Source organism: Pieris rapae, chromosome 12, assembly GCF_905147795.1.
Source record: "Pieris rapae chromosome 12, ilPieRapa1.1, whole genome shotgun sequence".
NCBI lineage: Eukaryota > Metazoa > Arthropoda > Insecta > Lepidoptera > Pieridae > Pieris > Pieris rapae.
In genome coordinates, this window is record NC_059520.1 from 1,277,073 (window position 1) to 1,297,750 (window position 20,678).

The 20,678-nt window shown below is 32.9% G+C and overlaps 1 protein-coding gene across 1 annotated transcript; it reads right to left on the bottom strand.

The window, feature by feature from the left end:
- Positions 1 to 963: 963 nt before the first annotated feature.
- LOC111002261 (translocation protein SEC63 homolog) lies at positions 964 to 19,086 on the bottom strand. The gene is made up of 12 exons (XM_022272406.2): positions 18,849 to 19,086; positions 18,308 to 18,639; positions 17,849 to 18,019; positions 12,703 to 12,909; positions 11,514 to 11,742; positions 10,264 to 10,557; positions 9,726 to 9,852; positions 8,632 to 8,861; positions 7,708 to 7,907; positions 6,920 to 7,085; positions 5,436 to 5,557; positions 964 to 1,095 (listed from the first exon to the last, which is right to left on the bottom strand). The coding sequence occupies exons 1-12, from the start codon at positions 18,970 to 18,972 to the stop codon at positions 1,045 to 1,047; spliced, it is 2,253 nt and encodes a 750-aa protein (XP_022128098.2). The 5' UTR covers positions 18,973 to 19,086; the 3' UTR covers positions 964 to 1,044.
- Between the last annotated feature and the right edge of the window lie 1,592 nt (positions 19,087 to 20,678).

Consider the following 20,678-nt stretch of genomic DNA (forward strand, 5'->3'; position numbering starts at 1 on the left):
GGAATTTGACCATATTATATACCTGAATACTCCTGTATAGATACTACATTATTAGAGGTTGATAGAGATCCTATCTTGTTTTCAAATAAGACATTGAATAATGTTTTGATAATCAATCAACAACGCCAAGTTGTCAGCGCATAAAGCGCTTTTTTGTACTGTAAGTTAAGCCTTACGACTAGCATCTTCTGTATAATACCTATGAACACCCTGCATTGTTGCTTCGAGACGTAATTTAAAAAAAATATGTTTTCTTACACTGTTTTTGTGTTGAAAAAAATAAGCAAATTATCAAAATACCTACATCAAGATAATATAAAGGTACACAGAATTATATAAACAAAATATTATAACACAAATAGTCTTCTACTGTAAATCTACTGTAATATTTAGTAGCAAAACTTTGCTGTATAGTACCAACCACCAGCCCCGAGGATGATACCTCGCTACCTGTGAAGCTTTAATAAGCTCACGCAAGCTTTCAAAATACTAGTACTGTTATGAATTTAATGGTTAAACTTGAAAGTAAAGATTTAATTGGAATTGCTGACATTATCGATAATTTTAGATATAAAAACATGAAAATATTATGCAAAATGCGTTCTTTTATGTTTGTAATCCCATACCTATCAGTTTTACTAAAGATTTGAAACTAATATTACCTCTGGTATTAAAAACTTGAAACACTAACCCACATTAAACCCTTTATTTATAACAATAAATCAAATTTAATTGCAAAGTTTTAACAGACTCAGTCCCCTTTAATCACATCGTAACCACAATTTGAAAGAAAGAGACGAAGAGTACGTTTGTTAGAAAAGTTTTCATCTGTATTGTTTTCGTAATTTCAGCTGACCTTGAGTCAAAATTTTAAGTTAATATTAACTGAATGAGATGAAATGACAAAAATAAAGAAATTACTTTTATTTCATTAAATGCATGTCCATAATAAAATCCTTATAATATAAAAGATACTATATTCATTCTCTCAAACCATACAATACGTACATTAAAAACTCTATAAAAATTAAATATATTGTAAATTTACTCTTCCTCCACCTCGTCATCCGTTGTGAACTCACTTTCATTGTCCCCCTGAAACAAACATAATCATGAAAAATAACGTAATGTTAGCATATACTAAGTATATGTCGCAGATAACTAGCTTAGTCAGCCATTCAATTAACAACCTAGCCGTTTAACTAACGGCATGAAAGAAGTTCAGCCAATTGATGAAACAGCTAGGCAAATGACTTGGATCTGATACTGTCCAGACGTTTAAGAAATTAACAAACGAAATTCTCATCTCGCTGAAGTCGCAATTTTGACTAACCGATAGAATTACAGACAAAATCTACCTCGACTATAACCGAAGACTACTCATATTTGGTCGTAAAAACCGATAGTCGTAACAGCCGATGACGTAATTAACTAATACAATAGCAGCCAGGACCTTTGACTTTCGTCAATATAAGCGGTATGTTGTTCTAAACGATATCGTCGTAAACGGTTTTGACGGATTTTGAATATCATCCATCCTGTAAGTACTCAACACTTTATTTAGCTCCGCTGCACTAAACCATTAAGGAGACAAATATTTAATCAATACACGTGAACTTTTAAAGCATTGTCCTTTCCGCATCTCTTGTGAAAATAAATTACCCGCCGCTACCGTTAAGATGCTTAATGAGGGCATTGACATCCCATTTTTAACAATTGTTTTTTATGCCAAAATAAACATGACGAAATAATGTAACCGCGATTTGCTTCACGTGTTATTCAATGATACATTGACACCTTTGAACCTACTACAGACTATATTTCTAAATAAATAAATAAGCCACGAAGACCAGTCAAGTCAAGTCAAGTTAAAAATCATTTATTCAAATAGATAACACAATGTACACTTATGAACGTCAAAAAAGAAATATTGAATGCTTCTAATTTCACATTTACTGCCAGTTCTCAAATCAAGGGCGTAGAACGGAAGAGAAGAACTGGCAATAAACCCTCCGACACTTTTTAATCGCCAAGTTTTTTTGAAAGAGGTTTGTAAGAGGAGATGCAACCATTGCAACATGTTCCCTATGACATCTTGAGTAATAAAGAATAATAAAATAAATTAAAAACAAAGATTTTTCCTCTATCAGCAGAAGGCACGGTGAAATAGGAGCACGCAGTTACATTAAATAACTAACATCACCGCATACACGAATTCTAGTACGACTAGTCACCACAAGTAGCCCCCGTTCACGAGTATGACAATTGGCCAGCCATATGCGCCCTAGCCATATTTTAGGGAGAGAGACAACCCGACGCATGGACGCCGCCACAGCACCAGACTCTTGAAGACCTATTCATCATATTTCTATACGCAGCTGAACGCCCCCTTGTGGGGCGTGGATCCACGTTGGGAAACACTGATCTAAAGCATGCCGGTTTCCTAACGATGTTTTTGTTTACTGTACGCACAAAAGTTTAAAGTCGGTTTACTGACGATAGTTGAGTGTGACGTCATAAGAAAATTCTGATGGAACGCTTGCAATTTTCAAAAGAAAATTTTAATTTTATTTGTTTGATACATATTTTATATTCATATAGAGGAGGTAAATGGAAATCACAATTGAATTGATCAAGTTACGTTTATTTGTACGCATAAAAATTCAAACGCACGAAATTTCTCATGAATATTATTTAGACTCCTTCAACATGTCTCGCCCTTATATAAGCCGATTAACGAAATGCATTGAACCCAAATTTGTCTTGCTCAAGTCTTGCAGGCTTCGGTCTTGGTATTGGTCTTGCTACGATAAGGCGGTCTTGGTATTGGTATTGGTCTTGCAAAAATGCAAGAACAAGACCAAGACTGCAAGACCAAGACCGATTTTGGGCAACACTAACCCAAATGCAGGGCTTCAATACAGGCCATTAAACCGAGTTTATTGCGATCTGAATTTAAACGCTATTAAAGTTATGTAAAAGCAATGATTTAGCAAATTCCTGATAATTTACTTTCAATGACCGCTAACGAACGTGCATTAAAGTTTTATTGTACGAAAGTGAATGTGAAGACCTAATTTGAATATTGAAGGGAATGCGACTTGCAAAATTAAAACGTACTGTACATTAACGCCCGAACTCATTAATTAATCCACAATCTTTTTCAGATTGTTTCTAACCGTGCCCGTCGATATTGCATCGTCCTAACTGCATCCCAATAACCAAACCCTACGAAGACAATACATTTTTGTCTACGGATATAATGCAATCTATTCGCTCTCTACACTCATTTTGATAATTATCAAATATGAATATAATTGATTATCAATATAAACCAAATAAAGTAAATTAAATCGTACAAATAATAATAAAATATACATGTCTATGTTTAAAACATATCAAATAGCTTTTTTATTATTTTAAAAACTGGTGTAACTTAAAATCTTAAGATAAGATATTGGCACAGTTGAACTGTCATTTTCATATAAAGTTCTATCCACATATACCAATCCGACCTACCATGGTTAGCTTGTATCGACAGATAGCTGTTAAAATCCGTTGATTGGCACACTACTATCAATATTTAGATTAAGACATCTATCTCAGATGGTTCAAAATGAATTGAGATAGGTTATTGGGTTTGGGCGTTAGAGACACGTGTAAAAAGATTTTATTCATGTAAATAAACATAACAATCAAATATACAGTATTTACAATTATCTATTCCTACGTAGTAATAATGAGAAAATGAAAACAAATTTCAAAAGTTTGGTCCCTATGGCAGTACATATATGTACCTTTAACGCTGGCAGTTTTTCCACGCTGTATTGTGATACTTATTTGTTGAGGGAAGAAAATACCAGCTCTGGAGTCAACAGTACTATCTACCAGGCACTAACTTAAACCTTTAATTAACTCGTGCTCTTGAACCCCACAGCCCATGAGTACTATAAAGGGAACCAAATCGAAGTTGGAAGAAAGGCCGGGAGCCCTTTATTATTTTCCACCTGCTCTGCGAAAACCCCAGTCTTTTTAGTTTTTGCTTGTCCGAGGGAGTGTGTCAAACGTGTCCACACAAATAACATCCCAGCACGTATAAAAATTAAAATATTGGGCGAATTAACGCCCCAATCAAGATGACGTGGTTCTGAAACTTAGGGCTAAGTCTGCCTTCCGTACGTCAAATGAATTCTGACATATGACATCAGTCATGGTTCGCGGTAATTTTCGATCAGATTGCCACGCTTACGATCGTTAGAATGTTATACAACATACAAGCGGCTTCTCCCGTTTATTTAACTGAACATTCCTTAGTATTGTCTTTTGTCAACATAACTTTTACACATTTAAAGAAAATAGATTCCTCCCAAGATTGGTACGCGACGCCATTAAAATCAAAAAACACCCCAATTTCAATATAGAAGACGGCCTAAACTTATACAAACACCTGGACTCCAATAATATTCAAATTTAAACCTGAAAACAAACAAAAAAATGGAGGACACCGTGAGCAACTTCTGCAAACACCCTTCATCTTTTAGTTGATATTATGTCCGGGGAAATAAATACAGATAATACAACTTTTTCAACAACTGTGATACTTTTTGACATTCAACACCTTTTGTATTCAGCCACCACCAAAAATTTAAAATTACGTTAAAAAATTATAAGCTTAAATCCAGTAAAATGTTTCCTTTAAATGGGCATTACTTATTAATTAAAATAAAAAAATCCCACGAGAATGTAAGTGCGTGCTCCTATTTCACCATGGTAGATAAACAAATATATTAACAATATTAACTACTCGCGTATAATAGAATAAAAGAGTAATGTTAATTGCTATGAAACGAATGAATACAATGTAACAGCTATACTCTCGGGGCGTAACTTCTTTTAGGAAATCGCCACGCTTATAAAATTAAGAAAGCCTAAGTGAAAAATAAGGTACAGTCTTGGCTCGTACAAGTACTACTAAACATTAAACTGCATTTTTCATGTGTGTCCTCATAGATAGGGAATTTCATTTGTGTGCGTGCTGTACTGCTTACCGACTTTTTACCGACTCTTATGTAACGCGACCATTTTAAATTTTACTGTCTAATTTTTTACTAATTATACTTTCCCTTTATTGTTTGATTGAGTTTTATATATTATGTATTCTCCTGATGTAAATACCACGGATCTCCATTTGCTAAAGTTCTAACATTCTCTCACTTCAGCAACTGTCATGACATCCACCATGACCGACAAGCGCTACCTAACCCAACATCGCCAGTTTCAATTGAATTAATGAAAAGGACGGCAACGCACTTGCGATCCTGCTGGCAATATGAGGGTATCGCTTAACATCAGGTGAGCTGTCTGCCCGTTTGACAACTATCACATAAAGAAAATACGACAGATTTAATAATGATCTTAAATAATAACAACTATACCTGGTCATTATGATCCGAGTCGGAGTCAGAAAGGTCCCACTGTGGATGTTCAGCTGGAACTGCTGCTGCCTCCTTCACATCCAGTTTCATATCCTGCTGCTGATCCATACCGATGTATGCATCTGAAAAACCATACACAATTATTATCTCGAACACCAAGTTCGTTCAAAATCAAAAACAGAATTTTAAAATATATCTTCTCTATATTTATTTATTTATCCTTTATTACATTATACAAAAACATACACATAACAAACATAAAAAAAACATATGTGCAATTCACACATGGTAGAAGTGAAACCTTCAAAAACATTTTTTTTATTATTAATCATATATAAATTAATCATTTTCCATTATCTAAATGTGTGTGTTCTTTTAAAACAGTATATTTTAATGATAAATTTTAATTTATAAGTTTAATATAAATTTTTAATTTGGGAAAAACTAAAACATCGAAAGTTTGAAATTCGATCAAATGAAAAAGCGGCAGTAAAGAGAGGCTGTATAATGCCTGCTATCTCATTTTCTCCCACGTTAAATCATATGATGAATTGATGTTTCTGTCTCTCTTTACCGCTGCATCCGGTTTGAAATCACGACGATTCGAAAGAAGTTTATCTATCTCATTTTCTCCCACGTTAAATCATATGAATTAATGTTTCTGTCTCTTTTTACTGTCGCTTTTTCGTTGCATCCGGTTTGAAATCACAACGATTCTAAAGAAGTTTCACTTCAAAAACAGTTTACAAAAGATATAGGGCAAAAAGCGGCCTTATCGCTTACAAGCGATTTCTTGCAGAAAACCCTAATGTGAAACAACGAAAAAGAAACACCAACAGAGGGTAGAGTACAAAAAATGCAAAAAAATTACCAAAAAAAAAACAAAAAACTCAAAACAAACATTACTATAACAAATATATATATATACTAGCGGATCCGACAGACGTTGTCCTGTCTATACGTCTTTAATTTGAACATTTCAAACTTTTTTTAATAAGCTAAAACATTCTGGACCATTTTGATGAAAATTATTATTCAAATGTTATGACAATATCTAACGATCCAGCACATGGTCTACAATAACACAATGATAACAAAACTTTTTTTTAATTTGATCGCAGCGCTAACTGTCGGGACAGACTAAAATTAAAATTCGAATATTATTTAAAATTTGACACTGCGATTGTAGCGCCGTCTGTCGGATCCAATGTAAAACATTCCAAAATCAACAACTACTAATTAATTAAAAAAAACATTTTCCAGCGGACAAAATTGTGAATCTAAACCATTCTCGAATCTCCACGAACACACACACAAAATTTCGTCTAAATCGGTCCAGTCGTTTAGGAGGAGTTCAGTCACATACACACGCACACAAGAAATATATATATTAAGATATTCCTATAGGTTACTAATAAAATTATAATTAAAAACTTAAAAATGCTGCGAATAAAAGTATGTTTATTAAAAAATTAAGAACATACCTGATCTAAGGCAGCAGGCCAGCGTGTAGACGCCAGGCCAACGGGGCGCTGTGAATCTCAGCTGAAGTTCGTGCGAGTCGACGAGCGCTGTCACATGCGCCGGCGCAGTTAGGAGCGTGTGAGATTTGCGATCGCAAATGTAACACCACCAGAACTCTTGTTTCTCCTGTCAATATGATTTTCTTTAAATCACTTGATCTTTTTAAATGCCTTTAAATCTTTTTATTGTTAAATATATCATGTATTCCATATTTGGCTATATTTGTATGTCATTATGTATAATTTATGTTAGCTGTAGGAGTATACTAAATAAATAAAGGAAAATATCCGCCAACGAAGATTTTGTGGATTTTGGAAGGATTTTTTACAATAATTATCTTAAAATATTAGTTATTTGTCCTACGATTACACTATCTTGAGTTTCTGTGCCTGTAACTGTTTATGTTTGAATGTGTATTAAGTTTTTGGCTTTTGTGTATAAGGGAGCGTTCAATTATTACGGCACGCAATTTTTTTACATTCTTGACGATTTTTTTACGATACACAATACAAAAATACATGCAACCCTAAATTTTCACCCCTCTACAATCATCCCTTGTTTTTTTGTTAATTATAAACTTTAATTTTTTAGCACAAAAACATGGCAAAACAACGTTTGCCGGGTCAGCTAGTATATATATATTTATTTAAACTGTATACAGTATAAATTTCATATAACACAAAACTGATATAGAAACATGTCTACCCCATACCACTAACAGTTTAACAATATCTTTGTCCACACTTACCAATGGGAAGTAAGGACAATGTACCGGATGGGAACTCTTAGATCTCCCCTCGAGTCTTTCCCGCTTCTGCAGCCTCTTCTGGAACTTCTCCCACTGGTCATCATCATCATCCTCCGGGGACGACTTATCTCGCGACTCGTTCGCTGATGCGTCGCTATGCGATCCCGATTCATCAGAACTGTTCGCATCTGATTCTTCACCTGGAATTCGTCAAAACATTTATGACTGACAATAAATTGTAAATTTGTGTGTTATTTAATTAGACACTGCTTTTTTCTAACTGTTGATAGTCAATGCAAAGAGGTTAATTATAAATAAACGCCCAAACCCAATAACCTATCTCAATCCAACTATTACAATCTGAGATATAAATTTCAATCTAAATATTGGCAAAACTGTGCCAATAACTAATCGACGTATTGTAATAGCGATCGGTTGAATTTTGTACGAAAATGACAGATTGACTGTGCCAATATCTTAAGATTTTAAATTACACCAGTTTTTTAAATAATTAAATAGCTATTTGATATGTTTTAAACATAATATACATGTATATTGCATTACAATACATTGTACGGTTTTATTTACTTTATTTTGTTCATATTGATTATCAAATATGAGTGTATAGAGCGAAGAGATTGCATTCTATCCGTCGCCGAAAATGGATTGTCTTCATAGGATTTGGTTATTGCAATGCAGATAAGAGAGCGATTGTGTGTCACGGTCTCTCAGATTGATTTTTAATCTGAGATTGTGGATGAATTATTATATAAAATTTGATCATTTCTAATCTGTTGTATATTTTAGTAGCCATAAACAAAAACCATGAAAATCGGTCAAGTCGTTTTTGAGTTATAAATGTTTAAACCAACCCGATTTTGTTTTACATACTAAGATAAAACAACATCTAGATAGATAACATACCATCATCATCCTTCTTCTTTGGTTCTTTTTCTTTCTTCTTAACATCAGCCTTAACATCAGCAGGTGGGGGCGTAGGTGGCGCTGCCTTAACTTGTTTGACGACCTTTTTGCCTTTCTTCTGCATTTTCTTGCCTTGTTTCATCCAAACCGGCCGCTTGAACACATCTTTCTTGTCATTCTTCTCTTTATCCTTTTCTTTAACTTCACCTTCCACATTTTCTTCTTCATCCCTGATTTATATAAATTCATGATAAAAAAATATAAATATTTAAATAATATATTTCTGCTATAAAATGAAATTGCAGCAAAAGGCCGGCACGCACTCTCGACCTCTGGCGTTGAATGTATTTAACTCTAATCTACTCTTATGTTTAGATAATTACCACCTTATAAAAGAAAAATGTACAAGACTTGGCTCGTTAAAATTAAAAAATTTAAAATTATATTCATAATTGTGTCCAAATTCCTGCTATCATTGAAATCTGTATACAAATACTTTTGCTCTACTATTAAGCTAATTTAAGTTTAAGACACAGTTTAAAGAAAAGTAATCTATTCCTAGAAAAAAATACTAATTTAATACTAAGTTTCTTAAAATAACGTTCTATTTAAAATTAACTTTTATTTATGGTTAAATACACAGAGAAAGAAAATCCATCAGTGCACAGCCGGGGATCGAACCTATGGCCTCATGCATGAGAATCGATCGCAAAAGCCAATACTCCTTTAATTTTAATACAATTAAACACACACAATTGTGTCAATATTGACACATCAAGAAATCACAATCTCACAGCATCTTTAAATCATAAATCTGTACTTAATTTATATTATTATTATTTATTACTTAATAAGATGTCATGTGGCACATGATATAATCGTTGCAGCTCCTTACAACCGTTGTGCAAAAAAAAACTTAGGTATTAAAAAGAGTGGCAGAGAGTTTATTGCCAGTTCTTCTCTTCCGTTCTACGCCCTTGATTTGAGAACTGGCAGTAAAGTTAAAATTAGAAGCATCTAATGTATATTTCTTTTGACGTTCATAAGTACATTGTGTTACATATATGAATAAATGATTTTTGTCTTTTACTTACTTTATCTTATTTTTCTCTCTGATACTGCTATCACCAAACAATTCCTTCAAATTCGTTCTCTGTAATAGTACTGTAACAGTGACAATCGCACCAGCTGTTACCACTGTAGAGTTTTCGTCATCTATCACTGAAATCATTCATTTACATATTAAATACTTTACATATATAAACATCATATAGTTTCACTTGGTTTTATGACTACCACTTCGGAAAAAGCAGTCAATGTATATATAGATATCTATATTATAATTATACACGATTATTAAAATTATTTTTATTACGACTTTCTTGTAAATGAAAAAAAATTAATAGAATCTCAATTTCTGGTACAACTTGAGATTTTTTTACATATAAACATATGTAAATGTTGGCCTAGTGGCTTCAGCGTGCGACTCGCATACCTGAGGTCGTAGGTTCGATCCCGGGTTGTTCACTAATGGACTTTCTGTCCTTTTGCTTTCTACTTGTCCGGCCCCATAATATTTATTTATTAGGTCAGTCAAAAACCTATATAACATTTGACAAAACATGAACCTACCTTCAGTATTGACCTGGAAATGTATGTACGGCATATTTCCCAGCACTTTAACCAGTTCCTCGTACTGTTCATCATTCAAAAACCTCAACAGCTGCCTTCTCTCATCACCTGGCAATTGTGCTAATTGGAGAAGTGATTTTATATGCTTTTTTCTGTTTGTAAAGTATTTTAAATGATCCTCGGTTATGTATGGCAGTTGTAATAATGGAGATTTGTACTCCCACAGTCCTTGCACAATCATGGGTGAGAGTTTCATACAGTTTTCTATTGTTTCTATTGTTGGGAGACGTGGTACTGAAATATTCAATATATATTAACTCTATATACCCGATCGCGTTATAGATAATCCCGTTTACAATTTAAAACTTGACACTGAGTTTAATAAAGTTCTTTAGTCTTATAACAATACAATTGAAGTTAAGCAAAACTAATTATGGACTTGACAAATCATTATACATTTCACACTTAACAAAAGTATATCCGCGTTATATGGGGAATGGAAATCGTGTTATACGCAAATCTTTATAGTGTGGAATAGTGTTTACAACAACTCTCTTATAACGCTGTGATGAAAGTATAAAATAGTGTTAACGAAACGATTAACAATTGAACTGAGCTGTTTTAGCATATTTTATTCTTTCTATTAAATATTAGGATGAGACATGTTAAAATTATGTTTTAATTGAGTTATATAAATGTGTTTATCAATTAGATAGTAAAGTAGGCAACAAATTAATATTAAAAAAAATAAAAATATTTGAGTAAGAGATAATGCCACAGATAACCAGCACAAAGTACCTGAACTATGACAGACATTAGAAAGATATGACGAATGAACCTGGGTCGATATATTTTAGGAGTATATATTTTAAAATATTATATTTTTTATTTAAACTGCTATAGTAAAATTTGTTACTCAACATAATTTTCTATCCCAATAAAAACCATTAGTGTTTACTGGTACATATTTGTAAATAGTATATAAGGTTATTAATAATATAGCTTTTATATAAACTCTGTGATCTTTAATATATTATATTACACTATATTTTGGAGTTCAATGTGGTTGACAAAAGCCTTCCATAACCCATTCAAGTTCTCTATCCTTTGCGACTCTTCTCTATTTGTACCCTACTGTTAATCATACATCGTAGCATATGACCCTTCCATCTCCAATTCATTTGGTCTATCTCAGTGAGAATGTCTGTATAGGTAAGGTTAGTAGTTAATAATTGCAAAAATGAACTTACTTCGTCTCGCATAAGCCAATGCAATGAGCTGGTTCACACAGTTGACCATCTCAACGATGAGATCCGGGCACCGTGACACAATATACCGTCTATCCACTTCCAATGTGTCTTCTGGTAACTTCATACGTGACAAATGTGCGTGAAGTAGAGCCCTGGCCTTTATACTGTATGGTCTACATAATGGTTGCTCCTTGTTTTTCTCACCCAGGTTTGGCAGATCCCGGAGTAACTAAAAAGAATATGTACAGTGGGTTTTATTGAAGTGAAACTTCTTTAGGTCGATGAGAGTAAAAATATTACGGAAGAAACGCAATTATAATAATATTAGCGTCACGAAGATGTGCAGCGTTTTTGTCGAAGGGAAAGAGCGATTGAGACCAATTGAAGGAGAGTGAGAAAGGGAGACCGTAGCACGAAGCAAATAACCATGGAGCGATAGTAGGGAACAAGCAAGTGAGAAAGATTAAAAAAGAGATTAAGGGAGATCGAGAAAAAATACACGCTATTGGTATTGATGTATTCGTTTAGCACCATATAATATAATAGCTTTGTATCATGGCAAACATACAGAGTTATTATATTATATCCTGGCGCCAAAGCTGGATCCGCCATTGAGTGTACATTTGCATATTTCTTTTTTTAAATATTGACAAATGTATATAGTTACCAATATGATTCAAATAGTATGTTTTTGCAGTTTCTGATTTTTAAAAACGAATTGTCTCTACTGTGAGTCATCAGTGGACTTTATAATCTATCCAAATTTTTTCCTATATGTAATTGAAGTTGTAGGAAATTTAACATAATAGTCCTGCATTCAACACTCAAAGTAAAAGGTTTGGTTTTTTTAAGGTATTATTAAGGTAACTCAACATTTCAAGTACTTTTAGAATATCACTGGCAAATAACTATTTAATATTATGATTAGTGTCTAATGAAATAATACTAGAGACACCATAGATTATAAAGTCAACAGTTGCAATATTTCACAGGTAAAATTCCACACTTTTTCGAGGCATGATTTTCAATAGTGTGTAAATTTTTTTTGTCATGAGATCACATTTGCCCTCAATTAAAACTCAGAAATTAAAATGTGGCATAGACATAAAATGTGCACATAAAAGATAATAATTTATGACCCTAGTAATAAAAAGTATTGAAGTATCATTTACATTAAACAAATACTTACACTGGGCACTTCTTCGTTGTCTGTTATTCTTTCAATTATTTCTGAATTATGCCTTTTATCAAACTCGCATGAAGCTGCAAGTATCATAAGGGCCCTTTTCAATGGCATTGAAGGTGTTTTATGACAGAAAAAGAAATACATCTGCGTTGTATCTAGCAACACTTGTTCGCCAGAGTAACGTATGGAGCGATACCACCAAGTACCCACCTGCAAATTGAAATTTGATTATATTAAATGTTATTTTATTAAATTTATATTATTATTGATAGCTGCGAGCGCACAGAGCAGACGTGTTTTCTACTCATTTAAATAAATTTAAAAGCTTCTCTAACCAATTACAAACCTTACGGCGACTAATTACGACAACTTCTTGCAAAATCGGGCGCGAGTGACATACATCGTTACTGTTTGCGACCTTAAACCGGTAGCAGCTGTTCGCCCCCCTGAGGAAGAAGGACGGAAGATCAACCGCACCGTACGCACCTGACGGCGGCGCACACGCAACTCCCACGTGAGTAATTTGTGTACAAAGATCTACAATGAGCTTACTACGCTCACCACCTGGAAGTGGCATGTGTGCGGGACGTAGCGGATCCTATCCGAATTTGTCTGAGACCCATAAAGAAACACCACATATCACTCTTCGTAATAAACGAAAATTACCCGATGATAACGAAGCGACAAAGTCTGACATTGCTGAAATAAAAAAGCAGATGTCTGTAATGCTTGACTTATTAAAATCCTCAAAAAACGAACAAACCGAAAGCATAAATAAGCTCTCGGTAAACGTTGATGCGATAAAGGCTGAGGTTAGTAATATTAGCAGCACAATGCAAAATATTATCTTGGAAAATAAAAAATTAAAAGACCAACTCTCAAAATTATCTGTTACTGCCGAAAATACAGAAAAGAAAATGGAGCTTCTTGAAGCCGATGTTAATAACTTAAAAAATATGCCTCCTTTATCTTCTATCCAAACAACTACACATGATGAAATCTTCACCGAAATCGAAGAACGAAAACGCCGAGCCAAAAATATTATAGTTGCTGGAATTCCTGAATCCCGAAATGATACTGCAACCAGCCGACAAGATCACGATAAGGCAGAAATACTGCGAATTACTGAACTAATACATAATAGTTACCCACAACCTACTAAAATATTTCGTCTCGGGAAGTATAAATCGAAGAAAAATCGTGCAATAAAAGTGTGTTTCCCATCTGAAGACATAGCAAAAGACATACTACGTAATAGAAATAAAATTGACAAAGAACACATCAAAATATTTTCGGATCAAACTCCCTATCAACGGAACTACCTTCAGAATTTAAAAGAAGAGCTGCAGCAACGTACTTCAAATGGAGAAAGTGGTCTTAATATCAAATATATCAAGGGCATACCTAAAATAGTTTCATGTCAGGAAACTACAATAAAGGAAACTTCAAAAAACTGACGTCGAGTCAAGAGAATATAACTTACCAGATAACTAACAATTACACAGATGTTATTTTTACAAAAAAATCCCTGAAATTTTTTTATGCCAACTCTCGGAGTATTGTCAAACCTGGAAAATTCGATGAGCTTAGGTGTATTATCGCTTCTCTGAAAGTAACCATACATATTATTATACTAACGGAAACCTGGATTAAGAGTGAAGATGAGGCAAGAATGCTCCAGATACCCTCATATACCCATTACTATAACTACAGACAAAATAAAAGGGGAGGTGGAGTGTCAATATTTGTGCACAACAACTTAAAACATCACCTCGTTGAAGAAAAATGCGTGGATGACACTCATTATCTCTGGGTATATGTAAAAAAATTTTCTCTAAATATTGGTGCCATTTACAAGCCCAATAAAATGAATGTAGATAACTTCCTTGAGATATACTCACAACAATTACACAAATTAAAACGAACAATAGTCTTTGGCGATTACAACTTGGACCTACTCAATCCGGACTCAGCGACTCGCAAATATAAGAACACTCTAAAAGAGAATAACTACAAAATCCTTAACAAAATAAGCCCAAAACATTGTACCCGCGAAACAAACTCAACCAAAACAATGTTAGACCATGTTTCTTGTAATTTAAGTGAAAATAATTTTCATATTGTCACGGCTGAATCTTCAATGTCCGACCACAAACAAATACTTTTAGAGATAAAGCAATACCAACCACCAACTATCATTAAACAGCAATACAACGCAGTTGACCTCAGTAAACTATACCGACTCCTGGATCAATATCCTAAAAATCATGAAAACGTAGAATATAATGAACTGGCAAGGAAATTGCAATCCTGTTTAAGTAAGTGCAGAATTACAAAAGTTAAATTTTTGAATCCGCCGCGGCAAGACTGGATTAAAAAAGATCTATTAGAAGAGATAAATAGAAAGAATATATTATGGCAAAAATATAAAACAACTGCGATGGACACGAATTTAAAAGCCGAATATGAACATATAAAAGCTAGAGTATCACACAATATAAGAAAATCGAAAAGTGAATATTATTGTAAAAGGTTTGAAGAAAACTCTAGTAAACCAAGAAAAATGTGGCAACTCATAAATGAATTATCTAAAAATAAACTGCATAGCAGAACTGGACCGGACAGACTTGAAACGGAAGCTGGCACTATTACTGACAAAAAAGAAATATGTGAAAGTTTTAACTCATATTTTTCGACCATTGGCTCAACCCTAGCAAATATGATTTCTCAAAAATCAAAAGTTATTCAAATTTTAGAAGAATGTAGGCTAACTGATAGAACAGAATTGCGATTTCTAAAACCAGTAACTACGAAGGAAGTTATTACCATAATTAAAAATTTTGACTGTAATACTGCATCTGGCATTGATGGTATTAGTACAAAATCAATTAAATGCGTAAAAGACATAATTGCCACAGAACTAACAGTCTGCATTAACTATCATTTGGCACGAGGTACTTTTCCCAACGAGTTAAAAGTTGCAAAAATTGTACCAATTCATAAGGCCGGAAGTAAATTTGACCCGTGCAATTACCGCCCTATATCAGTTCTCCCAGTGCTTTCTAAGGTCTTTGAGAAGATTCTTTATAAGCGCTTAGAGTCATTCCTTAATTCAAAAGATTTCTTTTACCAAAAACAATATGGATTTAGAGCCCAATCAAATACCCTCGCTGCTACAATTGATCTCGTAACCAAGATTAAAAATAAAATTGATCAAAAACAACTTGCCTTAGGTATATTTATCGATCTAAAAAAAGCGTTTGACACCATCAGTCATGAAAAATTATTACAAAAACTTGAACTCACCGGTGTTACAGGCAAAGCACTTGAAATTTTTAAATCATATATGGAGAACCGTACACAAATAGTAAAAATAGGTGAATATGAAAGCAATCCCTGTGCCCTGAATTATGGCGTTCCCCAAGGATCAATATTAGGCCCCCTCCTGTTCCTTACTTATATTAACAGTATCTTTGAGTTGGGTCTCAAAGGAGACATCTCCCTTTATGCAGACGATACAAGTCTCTTTTACTTTGGAAACTCGGTCGAAGTTCTAGTAGCCGACGCTCAAAATGATCTCAATCGCTTACATGAGTGGTTTCAGTCAAATCTTTTAACTATTAATATTACAAAAACGAATTATGTTATCTTTGCAGCAAAAAATAAAAAAATAAATAATAATTTCGAACTAAAAATAGACGAAAAACTACTTGAACGAAAAACCAAAGAAAAATATCTCGGACTAACTTTGGACAGTAACCTAACCTGGAAGCCACACTTAGAAAAAATCAAACTTAAACTAATCCCACTCACAGGTGCACTACGAAATATAACAAATTGTCTCCCTCGAAAGGTGCGATATCTTATCTATAATTCTTTGGTAAAGCCTCATATCGACTACCTCATTGAGGTGTGGGGTACTGCAGTGAAGTCTTATCTAGATTCAATTCAAAGAGTTCAGAATAAATTAATAAAAAATTTATTTAACTATAAATTACGGACACCAACTAAAAAGATATACGAAGAAACAAAAATAATGAACATAAAACAAACGTACATATACTACACTTGTATTCTAATACGTAAAATATTAAATAAGGAAATTAATTCCAATATAACATTTGTAACAAAACAACAGACACGAAAGATTAACTTAAGACGCGCTAGTTACTTGGTGACGCGCCCTCCTAGAACTAACTATGGAAAAAGAAATCTGGAGTTTGAGGGTGTTTCAATTTATAATAAGTTACCATCGGTTATAAAAGGAGAACAAAGTTATGCCCGGTTCAAAAAGCTACTAAAAGCACACACAGTTAATACATACAAATAAGTGATTAAATATATGTAGATATAAATAAAGCAATACACCCCATTTCGATTAGATTTGCACCGCTAAAGTTTAAATATTAATTATTAATTACTTCTATTAGACAAAAACAAATAAAACCCAATAGGTACATAAAATATTTTATGAACCCATATAAATCATATAAATGTATTTACCTAAAATATCTAAATAGAACAATAAACTAAAAAATAAAATAGTCTTATTAAATATATATATAATATAATATAGTATAGCGTAATATAATACATATAATATAATGTATAAATATAAAAAGTAATTAATATAAACCTGTTATATCAGGCTATGCCATCAATGCCACATCTAGTAATAAGTCCAATCCTAAACCTATGTTTTTGTTTCGAGTCTGTTGTGTCTACCTGCATTTTTGTTATTGTATTTGTTTTTGAATTTTTGTATAGGTACCTTCTGTGCGCTCTAGTAGTAATAATTATTTAGTCTCTTGTAATGTTTTTTTTCTCAGTAAGCGAATTTTTTTTTTTATTCCTATGAGAAATAAAGTTATTCTAACCGTAACCGTAGTTCTCTAACAAGCACCTTTATGACCTCTGCCGAGAAACTCCATTAGACAGCAGATCAAACGCATGATCAAGTGGAAATGGGTAGTCCCTAAAATCTAAATAGATTCCAATTATATCCAAGAAGGCACTTGATTGGAACCACAAGAGAGATGCAACAAGGTGAAATACAAGGCTCAAGACCAAACAAGTATTCTTAACGTTATTTATAATTTTTATTAAAACATATAACAAAATTATATTATTATTTAAAAATAAAACTTACCACTGTGGGAAGAGCCACCATAAAAACAAGTGCATATAGCCCAAGCACCCACACACTATTTTCCTTTTCTACTATCCAACTCGGCAGGGCTATGCCAAAGCTCATCGCACCTGGCCCATCAGGGTTTCCATATTTCTCCCAATTTCTTCTAGCTTCATCATCTGTTAATGCCTGAAAATATCAGATAATTAAATATATATATGCAATACTATACTATTATATTATGTAATTAATTTATTAATTAGTTAAGTACTTTTTTATTATTTAAATACTACAAAATAAAGATACTGATATTATAGGGAAATTGTATACTAGGTTCTCTATTATATATAAGTACATCTTAATCTTAAAAATATTTAAATATTTAATTTTTTTTCACTTGTTAGGGTATTTAAATTTATTCATAAAAGGTGGGGAAGTCCATGTAAATCAAGAATGTTAGAAAAGGAGAATACTTACTTGATAGGCTTTTGTTAATCTCATAAATGCTTTTTCATCTCCTGTTTCTTTGTCAGGATGCAATATAAGAGACTGTTTACGGTAGGATTTCTTAATTTCAGCTTGAGTAGCACCAGGCGGCAAACCCAAAATATCATATGGATCAAAATTGGACATTTCATAATCAAATTGTGAAACTTTGACTGTAAGAAATCCTAATAGAACCCATCCTGATACTATAGCCAATATTATAAGGAAATTTTTGAAGTTTTTGTATGGTTGTGACTGTTCTATAATTATTCTTTTCTTTAAGCAACTTGGACACTGACATTGTTCAGCTAATTTTGCTGGATCTGTAAAAACAAAATTAGCCATAATAGTGTTATAAGAATGTGATGACATGGAGGTACAACCAAATTTATTTCAATATAACAGTACATTCAATGGCCTTGGCATTTCTTGTTATTGATGACTGAAAATCTTATTATTACAGTATTCAACTATAAAGCATAAACAAAAACTGAATCATCAAGTAAAAAAACGTGATAATAAACACATTTACCTTCTTTTCGTTTCCTTGGCCAGTAATAAAATGTCGCCGGAACCAAAATTAATGCAAGAAATGATAAAACAAAATAAAAGAATGTAGATCCACTCTCATCGTATTCAAATTTTTGTCCTCCCATTATTAATTAAATATTATAACACAATTTACAATTTAGGTACATTATTTTATTACTTTAAAACTTAAAAATTCAGCTGACATCACACAACATGCACTAAGTGTCATAAGCAGTGAAACTGACGTGTCATTTAGTTTTTTTTAATGTACGATACTGACAATCTATTCAGTTACTAGTCTTTTAGACGCATCTTAACACTGACTGTGAGACCGAATAATAAAATTTAATAATAGTGCTTAAAACTGATTTTCGACAGTATTTTTCCTATTTAGTTAGGTTCAAGTAAAAAAAGTTTCATCAATCTTTCGTCAAATACAACATGGAAAGAACGAGACAAATAAATATTTAACGTTTTGTACTAAAAATACCAAACATTTAAATTATGTACTAGCTGCCCATGCGAACTTCGTTTCTACCAACATGTAACATTTTGGTATGCTAACCCATCGACGGTTCGATTTTCCGGAATGAAAACTTTTTAGGTTTTTCTGTGATTTTACTCCATATAAAGTTATAAGTTCTTAAAAAAAAACAAATAAAAAATAGGGGTTGATCGTAGAGGGTAGATGACAATTATAGTACATGTGAATAAAATGTAGGTACGTTTCTGTAAAATATGTTAATTTTTAAAAATCACATAACTAGCGGCCCGCCCCGGCTTCGGCATGTTTTTTTTGGTTAAATTAAAAAACGTAAATTTCCGTTTATTTAATTTTTATAGAATTTCATGAATTTTAATACAATTCATAATTTTGTTATTAATGGTTTATGGAAACTGAAATATAAAATTTATTGTTTACATTTATATATACCAAGTAAAAGCTCCATCAATTGTAGTGCCAGATCTTGTCAAATAAGTACCACAATCACTCCTAAGTATTAAAAAATATATATAGTTACTAAAAATATATTATTTATAAGAGATATTATTACTATTATTAGAAATTCACTGGAATTACTATTATTTTAAATGGAGTTAGAACCTCTTGAGCTAATTCTCTGTTATATTGAGTCCTCAAATGCTTTGTTATGTCGAAAACTGATATTCTAAATATATTTGCAATCGAAAGAAGCTCTTGTTAGCGTTTTTGTTTCTCGCGCCTAGTTTCACATTTGCTGGGATTCCATAGCAGTGCATTTAATTTACATCTTTCCATATTCCATTTCAAAACTTTCAATAAAGCATCGGATTCAACCTGCGATCGATTAAACAATCTGTAGTTGCGATTCTATTCTACGTCCTGCGATTTCGAATCCAGTTCATTGATTAATTGCAAGATTTGTTGTTTGTAAAGTTTGACGCGCAAACGAAAAAGGTGACGATATTTTTTCCAACATCGATAAAGAAATATCACTTCAAAAAATCCCATCAAAATCCGTTGCATAGTTTAAAAACAATTTGCATACATAGAAAAATAAATAAATAGGGATATAGGGACAGAGATAAGCGACTTTGATTTATACTGTGTAGTGATGACAAGAGCTTCGTTATTCTTTATTTCCTTACTTTTTTCTCAATCCACAAACTTCAATGACAATTTGTGAAATTTTACTCAGCCTCAATGTTGCCAGATCAGGGAATTTCCCCCTAGATTTAGTTTCTCAACCGAGTTAGGGCCAGAATAGGGGGAAAGAATATTTAGGGTTTTTTAGGGGGAAATTTCAAAAACATACCAAGTATGGTTTTTTTGGTATTGTATGCACGTTCC